The 16426-nt window shown below is 46.5% G+C and overlaps 1 protein-coding gene and 1 long non-coding RNA gene across 2 annotated transcripts; both read left to right on the top strand.

Moving 5' to 3' along the window:
- Positions 1-3137: 3137 nt before the first annotated feature.
- LOC307209236 lies at positions 3138-5055 on the top strand. Its single transcript, XR_013835459.1, has 2 exons — positions 3138-3225; positions 4948-5055. It is a non-coding gene; the product is annotated as an uncharacterized lncRNA (long non-coding RNA).
- A 328-nt stretch (positions 5056-5383) lies between these two features.
- On the top strand, positions 5384-15998 carry LOC307208939 (uncharacterized protein). Its single transcript, XM_079963987.1, has 5 exons — positions 5384-5683; positions 8754-8874; positions 9294-9379; positions 12569-12695; positions 14088-15998. Exons 1-5 carry the CDS (start codon positions 5573-5575, stop codon positions 14561-14563), a joined length of 921 nt encoding a protein of 306 aa, XP_079820113.1. The 5' UTR covers positions 5384-5572; the 3' UTR covers positions 14564-15998.
- The last annotated feature ends 428 nt before the right edge of the window (positions 15999-16426 follow it).

Below are 16426 nucleotides of genomic sequence, written 5' to 3'. Positions count from 1 at the left end.
TTTTACATGAGGAGAATGTGTTATTTTATTTAAAATGCATCTCTGGGTTATTTGTGGGGTCTGCCTGGTGTTTTTACATGAGTAGAATCTGCCCTTTTATTTCAAATGTATCTCTAGGTTATTTGTGGGGCATAGGAATTCATTCATTCCCCCCAAAAAAATATAGTCCGGCCCCCCACAAGGTCTGAGGGACAGTGGACTGAAAAAGTTTGCTGACCCCTGGCCTATCACGACTGCCTAATTAAAATACTAACATCCCCGTTTTCGTTGACATCTCCCTGTTACAGTGCTACCTTGGTTCCGAAACAGCTTAGTTGTTGAACAAATTGGCTCCCGAGCACCGCAAACCCAGAAGTAAGTGTTCTGGTTTCAAATGTTTTTTGGAAGCCGAATGACCAACATGGCTTCCGATTGAGTGCAGGAAGCTCCTGCCAAGATAACCTGGGGAACTGCTGTGGTACCAGCAGTACAGTCCAAGTGATGCAGGAAGCAGACAGGACAAACAGGAAGGTCAACAAGAAGAAGGTAGTTTATTGCTTAATTTTTCTAGTAAGGCTGTTTCCCATACTATTTGGTACCATTGGTCCATGCTTAATCCTGCCAGGTCTCTCCAGTGTCTGGCTATGATGTTTCTGGCTGCTGAAAATAGGTGGGTTATGAGTTCTTTGTAGTTTAAGTGGGCATTTTTGTCTTGGAAGATGTTTAGGTAAAGGTTAAGGGACCCCTGACCATTAGGTCCAGTCGTGGCCAACTCTGGGGTTGCAGCGCTCATCTCGCTTTATTGGCCGAGGGAGCTGGTGTACAGCTTCCGGGTCATGTGGCCAGCATGACTAAGCTGCTTCTGGCGAACCAGAGCAGCGCACGGAAACGCCGTTTACCTTCCCGCCAGAGCGGTACCTATTTATCTACTTGCACTTTGACGTTCTTTCGAACTGCTAGGTTGGCAGGAGCAGGGACCGAACAATGGGAGCTCACCCTGTCGCGGGGATTTGAACCGCCAACCTTCTGATCGGCAGGCCCTAGGCTCTGTGGTTTAGACCACAGCACCACCCGCCTTGGTCTTATAGTACTGTACAAATCAAAAGTGAATTCAGCTTTTCCTCAGACACTGTAAAAAGTTCTGGATAAAAGAGGCAATATTCAATTTCTGGGAATAAGCCCCTTAGAATAAGCATACAGAGTGTATGTGGATTCTGTTCCCTTTAAAGGCAAGCAGTAGCATTGCTCCTGAACCAAGCTTGGATCCAGAATACTTTACGCTGGCTTCTTACACCAGCTTCTTGTGTGAAGATCTGCGCACGGTATCTTACCAAAAGGAAAGAGAGCTGAAATGCGCTTGGTAGGCCGTCGTGAGTTTTCTTCCCTCTCTGGTCTTGTCACCTTGAAACACATCTTCTGTTTGCGTTCAGGACATTTCAGGTGCTATATATGTGATAGGGCAATAAAAACAATCAAACCAGTGTTCTGTCAGCTTTCCCTGCCTTTCAGTCATGTGGCTTGGAAGATGATGTCCCCTGGCCACAGCTGGGGCGAACTTTCCAAGTGACCACCAGTCTGTCCTACATGCTTAAAAGAGAGGGGAATCCCCAGGGGTCAACTAGCCCAACCCAATGCAGGAATCTCGGCTAAAGCATTTATGACAGATGGCCACCCAACCTCAGCTTGGAAACCTCCAAAGATGGGGAGTCCGCCACCTCTCAAAGGAGTCTGTCCCACCGTTGAACAGCTCTTACTGTAATATTGTTCATTCATTCATTCATTCAACTTGGACTGCTGCAATGCGCTCTACGTGGAGCTACCTTTGAAGGTGACCCAGAAACTACAACTAATCCAGAATGCGGCAGCTAGACTGGTGACTGGGGGCAGCCACCAAGACTATAAAACACTGGTCCTGAAAGACCTACATTGGCTCCCAGTACATTTCCGAGCACAATTCAAAGTGTTGGTGCTGACCTTTAAAGCCCTAAATGGCCTTGGCCCAGTATACCTGAAGGAGCGTCTCCACCCCCATCATTCCGCCTGGACACTGAGGTCCAGCACTGAGGGCCTTCTGGTGGTTCCCTCACTGCGAGAAGCAAAGCTACAGGGAACCAGGCAGAGGGCCTTCTCGGTAGTGGCACCCGCCCTGTGGAACGCCCTCCCACCAGATGTCAAGGAAATAAACAACTACCTGACATTTAGAAGACATCTGAAGGTTCAGGGAAGTTTTTAATGTGTGACATTTTAATGTATTCTTAATCTTTGTTGGAAGCTACCCAGGGTGGCTGGGGAAACCCAACCATATGGTAGGGGTACAAATAATAATTTATTATTGTTATTATTACACACCGCCCTATACCCAGAGGTCTTGGGGCGGTTCACAAGACCACAACATACAAAATCAAACCAAAAGCGGTACAGTGGTACTTCGGGTTACATATGCTTCAGGTTACATATGCTTCAGGTTACAGACGCTTCAGGTTACAGACTCCGCTAACCCAGAAATAGTACCTCGGGTTAAGAACTTTGCTTCAGGATGAGAACAGAAATCGCGCAGTGGCGGTACGGCAGCAGCAGGAGGCCCCATTAGCTAAAGTGGTGCTTCAGGTTAAGAACGGACCTCCAGAACGAATTAAGTTCTTAACCCGAGGTACCACTGTAACCCAATAACACCCTCCCCCCAAAGCCACATTCTAAAAGGGTGTTGGATGGCAATAAGATCGGCCAAAGGCTTCTAGTTTCTAGTTTAATTGCTCAACGTAGATGCAAAACCGCATTTCCCTGCAGGATCTGCCAGGGGTTCTTTCGCTTGGATTCCTGCACTGCAAGGGGTCGGACTAGATGACCACCTGGGTGCCCTCCAATTCTTGGATTCCATCATTTTCTTCTCTCCGCTGAGTGGCGATCTAGCGTAGGTAGGATGTGAACGGGATTTCCTGCAAACAACACCCCCCCCCCCGCAAGAAACCTTTGCAGTCAGTTTCCTCCCATCTTGCTCAGGGGAAGGGGACGTATATCTGAGCCCCCCAGGAGTGGCCAAAGCAGGTATCTCTGTGAAATGCAGAAAAAGCAGAGGAAGAGGAGAGGAATCCAGCAGTTTGGCCTTTGGGTGAACATTGGCCGAGCTCGCTTCCTGGAGAAGGAGGGAACTTTGGGGGGGGGGGAGGGAACTCTCATTATAATGCCCCTCCCCATCCGCTGGCTTTCCTGCTTCTTCCCCCGCTGGGATCCACGCGCTGGGATCTGGTGAGCCTGCCCCCCCCCCCCCCACTTTTTGTGCATTTGGGTGAAGGGCAGTCCCAGGGCTGGAGGGGATGGGGAGACTGCAAGAGAGGAGGGGGCTTGGCAGAGAGGGGTTGTTAACATCCCCACCTCCTCCACGGTCTGATCCTCTTTTCAAAGCCGTCTGTGTTGGGGACCTATTTATCTACTTGCACTTTGACGTGCTTTCATAGAATCATAGTTGGAAGAGACCACAAGGGCCATCGAGTCCAACCCCCTGCCAAGCAGGAAACACCATCAGAGCACTCCTGACATATGGTTGTCAAGCCTCTGCTTAAAGACCTCCAAAGAAGGAGACTCCACCACACTCCTGGGCAGCAAATTCCACTGTCGAACAGCTCTTACTGTCAGGAAGTTCTTCCTAATGTTTAGGTGGAATCTTCTTTCTTGTAGTTTGGAGCCATTGCTCCGTGTCCGCTTCTCTGGAGCAGCAGAAAACAACCTTTCTCCCTCCTCTATGTGACATCCTTTTATATATTTGAAGATGGCTATCATATCACCCCTTAACCTCCTCTTCTCCAGGCTAAACATGCCCAGCTCCCTTAGCCGTTCCTCATAAGGCATCGTTTCCAGGCCTTTGACCATTTTGGTTGCCCTCCTCTGGACACGTTCCAGTTTGTCAGTGTCCTTCTTGAACTGTGGTGCCCAGAACTGGACACAGTACTCCAGGTGAGGTCTGACCAGAGCAGAATACAGTGGCACTATGACTTCCCTATTACTTCCCTTTCGAGCTGCTAGGTTGGCAGGAGCAGGGACCGAGCAACGGGAGCTCACCCCGTCGCGGGGATTCAAACACCTGAACCTTCAGATCGGCAAGCCCTAGGCTCTGGGGTCTCTTGTGGAGGGGAGTTCCAGAGGTTAAGGGCGCGCTGCTATGCGCTTTGGTCTCCGATGCTCTGCAGAAGCCCCACGCGCACATCGCCCAGGAATTGCAGGAGGCTCAAGCAGGCAAGTCCCCTTCGTTTTTGGAGGGTCCGTGCCCTGTTAACGGAGAAATCTGAGGGCTCCCTTGGACAAAAAAAACAAGGGCACCAGCCAGGAATACCAGAGCAAAACAGCAGCCAGTGGGCTTGGCCTTAATTGAAGACTGTCACGATAGGACTCCCACCTGCCACAAGATGGAACAAGATGGAAACCCAGAATAAAAGAGCCCCCAAACTTTTATTAGCTGCTAATCCCCATGTTATCTAAAGGTAAAGGGACCCCTGACCATTAGGTCAAGTCGTGACCGACTCTGGGGTTGCAGCACTCATATTGCTTTAATGGCCGAGGGAGCCGGCGTACAGCTTCCGGGTCATGTGGCCAGCATGACTAAGCCGCTTCTGGCGAACCAGAGCAGTGCATGGAAACGCCGTTTACCTACCCGCCGGAGCGGTACCTATTTATCTACTTGCACTTTGACATGCTTTCGAACTGCTAGGTTGGCAGGAGCAGGGACTGAGCAACGGGAGCTCACTCTGTCGCGGGGATTCAAACCGCCAACCTTCTGATCGGCAAGCCCTAGGCTCTGTGGTTTAACCCACAGCACCACCCATTTTCATGTAGTTCTCCTTCAAAGACTAGCATGCTGTGAGCTTCAGATCACTCTTCCACAGTTTCTCCCAGAGGTTCAGTTCCATATTATGTCCTTTATTTATTGTCCAGTGTGTCATGGAGGCTTTAACAATCTCATCTTTTGTTCCCCAGAGCTGGAGGCTTCCTTGGGGCATAGATCAAAGATGGAAAAGCAGGATTCTGCTGTGGCAGGAAGAGGCCCTGACATCATCAAGATTGGAAGCACTGAGACCTTCTGGGAAAGAACCGTACAGAAGAAGATCCCGGGCAAAGGTGTTTTCCAGTGTTTTCCAGTTTCCACCTTTCCGAAGGTGAGAGCCAGTGTGTTGTAGTGGTTAAGAGTGGTAGATTTGTAATCTGGTGAACCGGGTTCGCTTCCCCGCTCCTCCACATGCAGCTGCTGGGTGACCTTGGGCCAGTCACACTTCTCTGAAGTCTCTCAGCCCCACTCACCTCACAGAGTGTTTGTTGTGGGGGAGGAAGGAAAAGGAGAATGTTAGCCGCTTTGAGGCTGCCTTAGGGTGGTGATAAAGCGGGATATCAAATCCAAACTCTTCTCTTCTTCCATCCCAAAGTACAGCACCAACAGTTCAGAAACTTCAAGGACGTCTGCTACCAGGAGACCAAGGGACCTCAAGAGCTTTGCAGGCAACTCCGCCGTCTCTGCCATGAGTGGCTCAAGCCAGAGCAAAACACCAAGTCTCAGATCTTGGACCTGGTGATCCTGGAGCAGTTCCTGGCTGTCCTCCCCCCGGAGATGGAGAGCTGGGTCAGGGAATGTGGAGCGGAGACCAGTTCCCAGGCGGTGGCCCTGGCCGAAGGTTTCCTCCTGAGCCGGGCACAGGAGAAGAAGCAGGAAGAGCAGCAGGTGAGAGACAGTTGAATGAGGGTTGTTCCAAAGGGCCTAAAAAACATGAGGGAGCTCAGCTCAAAACTCGCTATAATTGGCCAGCTTGTTCAGACAGCAAGAGCCTGTTACATCAGGCCAATGGTTCAGCTGGTCCAGCATCCTCTTCTCACAGTGACCAACCATCTGTCTTGGATTCTTTAGTTAAGATTCCTGCATTTCAGGGGGTTGGACTGGATGACCCTTGGGGTCCCTTCCAGCTCTACCATTCTGATGCGTGTAGGAAGCCTCAAGGACCGCCTCTTTCCATATGAACCTGCCCGGACCCTGAGATCATCTTCTGAGGCCCTTCTTCGTGTGCCTCCTCCTCTAGAGGTCTGGAGGGTGGCAAGGCGAGAACAGGGCCTTCTCTGCAGTGGCTCCCTGTCTGTGGAATGCTCTGCCCAGGGAAGTTTGCCTGGTGCCTTCATTATACACATTTAGGCACCAGGCAGAAACATTCCTTTTTAACCAGGCCTTTGGTTGACCTGATCAACATCCTATACCCTTTTAAAACGTGACTCTTTTCTGGGAGGGGGTGTTATTGGATTATTGTTTGTATTTTATATATATATTGTGATCTTTTCTGTGAACCACCCTGAGACCTCTGGGTATGGTGTGGTATATAAATTCAATAAATAAAATAAAATAAATACAGATAAGCCATTCTCAGCCTTGGGTCCCTAGATGTTGTTGGACTACAGTTCCCATTATTCCTAGCGAGCATGGCCAATGGTCAGGGATTATGGCAGCTGCAGTTCAAGAACATCTGGGGACACAAAGCTGAGAAAAACTGGGCCAGGTATATAATTATAAATAACAGTGAACTGAGTCTCTGGAGACTTGAGTTCAGCACCCAGATCAGACATGAACCTTACTTGGGTGCCCCCTCAACTTAGCCCACTTCACAGGTTCTGGTGCAGCTGAACCACAAAACAATCATGCATTCTCTTCTGAAATGTTTGATCAGGAACCTCAATACCTCAAGGACCGCCTCTTTCCATATGAACCTACCCGGACCCTGAGATCATCTTCTGAGGCCCTCCTTCCTGTGCTACCTCCTTGAGAGGCCCAGAGGGTTGCAAGGCAAGAACAGGGCCTTCTCTGCAGTGGCTCCCCATTTGTGGAATGCTCTCCCCAGGGAAGTTCGCCTGGTGCCTTCATTATACACCTTTAGGCACCAGACAAAAACGTTCCTTTTTAACCAGGCCTTTGGTTGATCTGATTTACATCCTATGCCCTTTTAAAATGTTTTTTTTGGGGGTGGGGTGGGGGGGGGAAGGCTATTGGGTTGCTGTTTTTATTTTTATCATGTATTTTGTGGTTTTGTATCTTGATTTTATTATGTGAACTGCCCTGAGACCCCTGGGTATAGAGCGGTATATGAATTCAATAAATAAACAAAAGAAAATAAATAAGCTGGCAAGATGGACCTGAGAGCAACAGCATTCGGTCCATCTCCAATTCCCAGCAATTGAACAGTACTGAGCGGTAGAATATAGCCATTGCGTCTAGGAGGTGTTGATAACCGTATCCGTGGGTCTGTCCGTCTGTTCAGTCTTTTTCAAAAACCGCCAAATCGGTGGCCATTGCTGCGTCTTGTGGGAGTGAGTTCCATAGTTTAACCATGAGTGAAGTGCCACCTTATTTTATGTGCCCTCCATCTTCCAACCTTCGTTGAACATCCACAAATTCTAGCATCGCCTGCTTTTTCCATGCATAATTTTATAAAGTTTTGTGACATCAAACTCTCTTCTTACTTTTCAATTACAATAATCCAACGGTAGCCTCATTATAACAATGCCAAATTATAATACAATTACTAATCCCAATCATTCAGATGCTGAATTATATAATTTAGGTGACCTCCTGCGTGCGTGATGGTTTGATGATTTACTTTCATTCTGCGTTCCAAGATCTTATTCCTCTCAATTACATTCCATTCAAAATAACCATCCCTTGTATAACAGCTGCAATATTAACAACATCCAATTGCCTTGACAAATTAAATAATTTGTAAACTTGTAGGTGAAGCATTCAAACTATATCCTTATTCCTCCTGTGTGTGGCAATTATCCTGTCCGTGGTGTTCAGGGCCAGATTTAGGTTTGATGAGGCCCTAAGCTAAGCTAAGGACGCGGGTGGCGCTGTGGGTAAAAGCCTCAGCGCCTAGGGCTTGCCGATCGAAAGGTTGGCGGTTCGAATCCCCGCGGCGGGGTGCGCTCCCGCTGCTCGGTCCCAGCGCCTGCCAACCTAGCAGTTCGAAAGCACCTCCGGGTGCAAGTAGATAAATAGGGACCGCTTACCAGCGGGAAGGTAAACGGCATTTCCGTGTGCGGCTCTGGCTCTGGCTCTGGCCAGAGCAGCTTCGTCACGCTGGCCACGTGACCCGGAAGTGTCTGCGGACAGCGCTGGCCCCTGGCCTCTTAAGTGAGATGGGCGCACAACCCCAGAGTCTGTCAAGACTGGCCCGTACAGGCAGGGGTACCTTTACCTTTACCTTAAGCTACTGAAGGTAATGGGGCCCTTTATATATCCAGCTGTCCTTTGTCAACAACAAATTGTCGCTGTTTTTTTGTGTTGAATATATGCTATATGGTAGTTTATGGACCTAATAGGTATCTAAAACCAGTGATATTTTAGGGAGCAGGCTAGCAGGTATATCATAGGAGCCTACACAACACAAAACACCGTTGCTGTATGTAGGTTTTATTTTATTTGTTTTTTATCTTATATTTTGGAAATGTACATCCAAGTTTTTTTCCTTTAATTTTTTTTAGCGGCCCCCAAGAGAATGGGGCCCTAAGCTATAGCTTATTTGGCTTATACGTAAATCCAGCACTGGAGATGTTCCTTCCTGTCCTTGTAAAATGTTATGTCTATCTTTTCCCAGCCGATGCTTCTATCATGCCTTGGGCAGAGCTAATATCCCATTGTTGTTTCAGAAGTTCTCCAATGCTCCATAACGTGGTTCATTGTTCTCCAGCTTTTACCAAAAAGCTTCCAAAGATCTGCGTTCACATTGTTTTACAACTTCAACTTGCTGTTTCAGACCAGGGGTCTGCTTGCAGAATTGGCTGCTGATTCCCTGGAGGCAGAGAGGACGCCATCAACCACTGGAGAGTATCCCATACGAAACATGCCAGAGAGTGATGGAGGTGCCACTTCGCTGGGTAAATATTATGTTGCATGATCTTGAAGTTGGGTCTCCCTCTGTCACAGAGTGTGCCGGTCAGTAAATCACCCACAGTTCAAATAAAAATAACAACAATAATTCTATTATTTATATCCCGCCCATCTGGGTATAAATCTGTTATCCCAGCCTTCAATATTGAGTATGTTTACATTTTTTAATGTCATCCAGTCTTTGAGCCACACCAGATGTGCTGCTTCGTAATATAATTTAAGAATACCGACTGCTGGTTTTCCAGCAGTCGGTATTCAGAAATACACTGCCTTCAACTACAGAGCATAGCTATTGTGAGCAGAATTCCTCCGCAGAATGTGTCTAATCCTGTCCAGAAAAAAAGGACTCAAAATTCAAACTGCATGCAATGGGCTCTTGGCTTTTCCGCCACCTTTGTCTCTTTAGCAGGTGATGGAATGAGCTTGGCAAGACCCGTTTGGCCACCTCTTCTTTCGGACAGAGGGAAAGCAGCTGCTGTAACACTAGACCAGGTAAGGGGAAGGACCCCTGGGGAGATGGGCAGGTGGCAGTGATGGGGCCTCTTATCTCCTGTGCGCCTCCTCCAGGTTAAACAAATCCCTCTCCTTCTCTTTGCTTCTGTCTGAGCTACATGCAAAGAAGGCAGGGTATGCCAGGCAGAATTGAAGAACCTTTCCTTTCCGAGTCTTCTGGATTTTGCTTGCCGATGACCTTCATGTTAAATTTCCATACTTTCTTCCTTCCTTTTAAAAAAATAAAATAAAAATGATTCATTTTTATTCATTACAGTGGACGCTCGGGTTGCGAACGTGATCTGTGCGGGAGGCACATTCTCAACCCACAGCGTTTGCAACCCGCAGCGCTGTGTCTGTGCACACATAGGTCGCAATTCTGCGCTTCTGTGCATGCGCAAAGCGTGTTTTAGTGTTTCTGCGCAAGCGCGGAAACCCGGAAGTAACCTGTTCCAGTACTTCCGGGTTTGGCGTGGTGCACAACCTGAAAACGCACTACCTGAAGTGTCTGTAAGCCGATGGTATGACTGTATAACATTTATACATTTATTCTTATCCAAACTTAAAACCATGGAGAGACCTGGTCTGAACAAAGACATTGGATTCTCATCTCATTACCAAACTTAAAACCATGGAGAGACCTGGTCTGAACAAAGACATTGGATTCTTATCTTATTATACATGACAAAGCCATTTTTCACCTTCTCACCCCTTGCTTTTTCCTGTAAGACCTATTGCAGTCGTTAAGAGTCGTCAACAGGCTCATCACAGCTATCTGCCAATCACCCAATCCCACCACCCTTCTGAGTAATACCCCTCCCCACCTTCTCACTATATAGAAGGGTCTGGTGACTTCTGTTTCAGTGTATCTGAAGAAGTGTGCATGCACACGAAAGCTCATACCAAGAACTAACTTAGTTGGTCTTTAAGGTGCTACTGGAAGGAATTTTTTTATTTTGTTTTTGTATAACATTTGTCATCATACAGAAATCATAATAATTTTACAAATAGGATTCTCAGACCCCCCGAACTTCCCTCCATGGTTTCCCCAGATATTCTTTTCAAACTGAGTCTTATCATAGTCTCCATATTTTCTTAAATCTCAATTTTTATCATAATTCTCACTTCACTGCACTCCAGTGTTTTCAATTGTTTACAGTGTTCTTTCAAGTAACTTAAAATTTCCCCCCATTCTTTATTAAATTTATTGTCTTCTTGATCTCTGATTTTCCCGGTCAACTGGAGGTACCAGTTCGGCATACAGTGGTACCTCGGGTTACATACGCTTCAGGTTACATACGCTTCAGGTTACAGACTCTGCTAACCCAGAAATAGTGCTTCAGGTTAAGAACTTTAATTCAGGTTGAGAACAGAAATCATGCTCCAGCAGCTAAAGTGGTGCTTCAGGTTAAGAACAGTTTCAGGTTAAGCTCGGACCTCCGGAACGAATTAAGTACTTAACCCGAGGTACCACTGTAGTCCATCATCTCTATCAGCCATTCTTCTTTTGTAGGTAAATTGTCCTCCTTCCATCTTTGGGCAAGTAGCATCCGTGCAGCTGTTGTAGCATACATAAATAGTCTCTTCTGATCCTGAGGTATTTCTGGACCTAAAATTCCTAGTAAGAAAGCTTCCTTCTTTCCTTCCCTCCTTCCTTCCTAGTCCAGTGTCCCATTTTTTCTTTATATTGATTTTTATGATGTTTTGAATTTTTTTAGCAAATTTACTCTGCAGGCAATAAACCATTATCTTATAGTTTTCTTTTTGACTTCCCACCCTTCCCTCCCTGACATTTTTGTGCATTCTAATTATTACCAAACCCCTTAACACCATCTTACCGTTTTCTTCCTCTGCTGTTCATATCTCAAATCCTGCTCACAATGTCATGTCGCTCGAATACTTCATCAGATAGTCCAAGAGAGGCCTCAGATTTTCCATAAAAAGTTTGTCCTTTGGATCTCTTAATTTTACAGTCAATTTCACCATTTCAGCATAGTCCGTTAATTTTAGAAGCCATTCTTCTTTAGTTGGGATCCCTCCTTCCATTTCTGCATGTAGAGAGTTGTTGGATACATAAAAATATAAAAGTCAGCTTCTTCAGAACCTCTGTCCCAACTATCCCGCACAGAAAGCCTTCGGGGTGTGTGGGGTTTTTTTTTGGGGGGAATAACCAATTTAAACATCTTATTTAGGAGAAGGTATGGAAAGTTAATTTAAAATTTACAGGTTGTTGTACATTAAAGAGAATTACATGAAGACGATGTATAGATGGTACTTAACAGCGTTTAAGATTGCAAAAATGTATTAGGGTAAATCAGGTACCCGTTGGAAGGCAAAAAGGTTATTGGGAAATGATTTAGAATGAGTTAAAAAATGTTTAAAGTGATGATTCCCAAGAAACCTGAGGCCTTTCCGTTAGGTATAATTAGACCATAATTTGTTTACGAATGCTATGACGGTGGCAAGAATAGTCTGAGTGTGAAAATGGAGAGGAAATCCAGACAAAAGAATGACTTATGAAGGTGATTGAATATGCTGAAATGGCTAGACCAACTGAGAATTAAAGAACAGAATGAAGATTTTTTTTTTGAAGAATTGAAATATTTTGTAGAAAAATTGAAAAAAAATACCATGGCGATGTTAAAATGTATTGAGAATTTGAAGCATTGCAATGAATGAGAAGTGGTAGTTTAATCATGTGTAGTTAACATATATACAGTGGTATCTTGGTTCTCAAATTTAATCCCTTCCGGGAGTCTGTTTGACTCCTGAAACTGTTCGAAAACCAAGGCACGATTTCCGATTGGCTGCAGGAGCTTCCTGCACTCAATTGGAAGCTGCGTAGGATGTTCAGCTTCTGAAAAACATTTGCAAACATTCATGTCCGGGTTTGTGGCGTTCGGAAGCAATTTTTTTCGGGAGCCAAAGCATTCAACTACCAAGGTACCACTGTAATGGGTGAAATATAAGTAATAAAGCAGCTTTATAAGACAAGAAAAAAACACCATGGAAAGGTGGATGGGAAGTAAACAGATAATGAGATATAAGTTTTGATGGCTGTCTAAAAGAATTTGTAAAATTTGAAAAGCTAATAAAAAATGTTAATTTGAAAATCTAACAAAAATATCAGTAATAGGCTATAAACTAATGATATGTTAATAATAAACATCTTCTTTAATTTGTTATCAGTGCCCCGTGTCCTTTGAGGATGTGGCTGTGTTCTTTGCAGAAGAGGAGTGGTCTCTGCTGGATCCTGACCAGAGAGCTCTGCATAGTGAAGTCATGGAGGACAATTGCCTGATGGTCACCTCTCTAGGTAAGGCTCCCTTGTTTCCCTTGCTCTGAGGTGAAGAGCTGCCGTCCTCACAATATAGATTTGAAACTCTGGGGAAAACTTTGGAAAAGCGATTTGAAGTTTACAGCGTGTTATTCTTTGAAGGAGATCTACTTGAAAATGATTTACAGATGGTATTTAACTCCGAGTAGGCTTACTAAGATCTATAAGGCTGAATCAGATAAGTGCTGGAGATGCAAAGAGGCGGAGGGAACGTTCATATGTGGTGGACTTGTGAAAGGGTAAAAGAATATTGGGAAATGGTCCGTAATGAATTGAAACAAATGTTTAAAAGTACTCCCCCCCCCCCAAGAGTCCTTTTTGTTGGGGATAATTCAGACTGAAATTCCCAGGTGTCCAAAAAGGTATGCCACTATGGCAGCCCGTGTTTTGTTAGCCCCAAAATGGAAAACGAGCCAAGTCCCAACCAAAGAAGAATGGCAACTTAAGCTGACAGAATATGCGCAGCTTGCAGACTTAACATATAGCATAAGAGAACAAGAACTCGTTTGTTGTTGTTGTTGTTTAGTCGTTTAGTCGTGTCCGACTCTTCGTGACTCCATGGATCAGAGCATGCCAGGCACTCCTGTCTTCCACTGCCTCCCGCAGTTTGGTCAAACTCATGCTGGTAGCTTCGAAAACACTGTCCAACCATCTCGTCCTCTGTCGTCCCCTTCTCCTTGTGCCCTCCATCTTTCCCAGCATCAGGGTCTTTTCCAGGGAGTCTTCTCTTCTCATGAGGTGGCCAAAGTATTAGAGCCTCAGCTTCAGGACCTGTCCTTCCAGTGAGCACTCAGGGCTGATTTCCTTCAGAATGGAGAGGTTTGTTCTTCTTGCAGTCCATGGGACTCTCAAGAGTCTCCTCCAGCACCGGAATTCAGAAGCATCAATTCTTCGGCGATCAGCCTTCTTTATGGTCCACCTCTCACTTCCATACATCACTACTGGGAAAACCATGGCTTTAACTATACGGACCTTGGTTGGCAAGGTGATGTCTCTGCTTTTTAAGATGCTGTCTAGGTTTGTCATTGCTTTCCTCCCAAGAAGCAGACATCTTTTAATTTCATGACTGCTGTCACCATCTGCAGTGATCATGGAGCCCAAGAAAGTAAAATCTCTCACTGCCTCCATTTCTTCCCCTTCTATTTGCCAGGAGGTGATGGGCCCAGTGGCCATGATCTTCGTTTTTTTGATGTTGAGCTTCAGACCATGTTTTGCGCTCGTTACAAAGACTATAAACACACAGTATATAAATGAAAGCACACCCCCACATGTGGTAGAATATGCCTTCCTTCTATTTACACTTCCAACATATCTTTTGTGTACAACATATGTTTTGGGCTCTCTTACCTTTTCTCCCTCTTCACTCCACAGCGCATGGAAAGCACTTCCGCCACCGTTTGGACCACACAACCCACCAAACCATCCACACGTCAGAGAAGCCGTATCAGTGCTTCGTGTGCGGCAGGAAGTTCATCCAAAAGGGAAGTCTCACTGAACATCAGAGAATCCACACAGGGGAGAAGCCGTATCAGTGCTCAGAGTGCGGAAAGAGCTTTGGCCAGAAGTCGCAGCTCACTTTTCACCAGAGAACTCATTCGGGGAAGAAACCTTATCAATGCCCGAAGTGCGGAAAGAGCTTCGTTCACCATTCGACCTTTTCTTGCCATCAGAAAGTTCACTTTCGGGAGAAATTGTATAAATCGGGGGCGGGCAACATCAGGCCTCTCTACCCTGCTCTTGGCACCTGCCCCACACCAGGCCCCCCCTCCCCAGCCCCTGCCCCCCCAATGACTCTTCTGTTTCTGCCTGCCTGGAATGTGTCCTTCAACTCCAACAATGCCCTTTGAATGTCTGTATCGAGGATAGAGAAGGTGTTGAAACTGGCTGGCTGTCATGTCTGGCATGTCGGGCCATGAGAAAGTTCGTTGCAGAGGACTCTCTTACGCAACTGGGCCCAGGATAGATCTCTTAAATCAGCTCGTGGGAAGAAGGGAGCTTCATTCCGCCTGATTTAGGTGTGTGAGTGATCTCTACAGGGAACTTTTCTGTGCTCCAGAGCCCAGCGCTAAGCAGGATTGATCAGTCCTGCTCCCCACCCACATAGACCAGCTTTGGACTGGTGAATAATGACAGCAAATGATTGACAGGTGGGTGGGCTCGCCCACAAGTCAGAAGTTGGCTCAGGTCGGTGGGGTGAGGTGGGGAGATATCTGGTCCCCCAGGCAGAAAAAGGGTTCTCTACCCACTGGGGTGGGACGCGGGTGGCGCTGTGGGTTAAACCACAGAGCCTAGGGCTTGCCGATCAGAAGGTTGGCGGTTCGAATCTCTGCAACAGGGTGAGCTCCTGTTGTTCGGTCCCTGCTCCTGCCAACCTAGCAGTTTGAAAGTTGAAGTGCAAGTAGATAAATAGGTACTGCTCCCGCGGGAAGGTAAACGGCATTTCCGTGCGCTGCTCTGGTTTGCCAGAAGCGGCTTCGTCATGCTGGCCACATGACCCGGAAGCTGTACGCCGGCTCCTTCGGCCAATAAAGCGAGATGAGCGCCGCAACCCCAGAGTCGGCCACAACTGGACCTAATGGTCAGGGGTCCCTTTACCCTTTACTCATGGGGAAGTTACCGGTTTTCCTTTTCTGATTTACTAGATACTCACATTTTGAGACAGCACATGGCAGCCATTCTGTGATTGGTCATGCCCAGGAGAGCAGCTATTTTAGAGTGGCACCCATGTCGCTTTCTCTGCATTCCACAGGTTACAAAGAAAGGTGTAAGAAGAATGGAGAGCCTGCTGTATCGTCAGGCTCATCCTGGATAGCTCAGTTGGTGCTGATAACGTCAAGGTTGCAGGTTCGAGCCGTGAATGGGGCAACGGCATATTCCTGCATTGCAGGAATAGATGATCCTCAGGGTCCCTTCTTAGCCTACAATCCTATAATTTCTATGATTCCCTAAACTGGCATCTATCCACAGCTGATCCATCTGGCTACAGTCACGGGAGGCGAGTGCCAGGGCTTCTCCATTGGAGAGCAATTTTGGGTTCCTCCGTTTGAGCTGTTTGCATTCCAGGTGGTCATTGCTATTATTCAGTGACTAAGAAGTAGCTCCTGGGCTCCCTTCTCCTATTTCCTTTCCATCCTGTTTCCTTTTCTGTTGTGGCTCTTCGAACGTAAGCAGATAACGTTCTTACGCTACTGACATTTGTAAGTTGGTCCTTGCAAATGTTTCCGGGTTGCACATCAAATAAATGCCTCGTTTATCTTTATAAATGGATTGCAGAGAAGAAAATACATATTGCAATTTTTAAAAAGAGAGGTGTCCTGGGTGTTACATGGAGACTTGAAAGGTGGGATAGGAATTGTGTTTATAAATATGTATACCGTATTTTTCGCTCCATAAGACACACTTTTTTCTTCTAAAAAGTAAGGGGAAATGTCTGTGTGTCTTATGGAGTGGATGCGTGGTCCCTGGAGCCGAATTGCCCAGGAGAGAAAAGCAGATCATGCTTTCCCCCTCGAAAGTGGGAATTTGGGTATTGAAACAAAGCCGCTAATCAGCAAGTGATCAGGGAGGGGGATAAGGGACGCTAGCAATAAAGGAGGCTTCCTGGGAGGAGGGGAAGTAAAGACAGCGAACTTGCAAGGAGAGAAGACAGGAAGACTAAATCAATGAGGAGAAAAATTAGAAGAAAAGGAGGAGCAAAAAACTGCTCCAGC

This window comes from Podarcis cretensis (assembly GCF_951804945.1).
Source record: "Podarcis cretensis genome assembly, chromosome: 2".
NCBI lineage: Eukaryota > Metazoa > Chordata > Lepidosauria > Squamata > Lacertidae > Podarcis > Podarcis cretensis.
This window is presented reverse-complemented; position numbering and strand designations above follow the sequence as displayed.

Excerpts from the sequence above, each read along its gene's own strand:
- LOC307208939 (XM_079963987.1), top strand. The coding sequence starts at position 5,573 with ATGGAGAGCTGGGTCAGGGAATGTGGAGCGGAGACCAGTTCCCAGGCG. Across the intron at positions 5,684-8,753 it reads AGAAGCAGGAAGAGCAGCAG|ACCAGGGGTCTGCTTGCAGA; the intron begins GTGAGAGACAGT and ends TTGCTGTTTCAG. Across the intron at positions 12,696-14,087 it reads CCTGATGGTCACCTCTCTAG|CGCATGGAAAGCACTTCCGC; the intron begins GTAAGGCTCCCT and ends TTCACTCCACAG.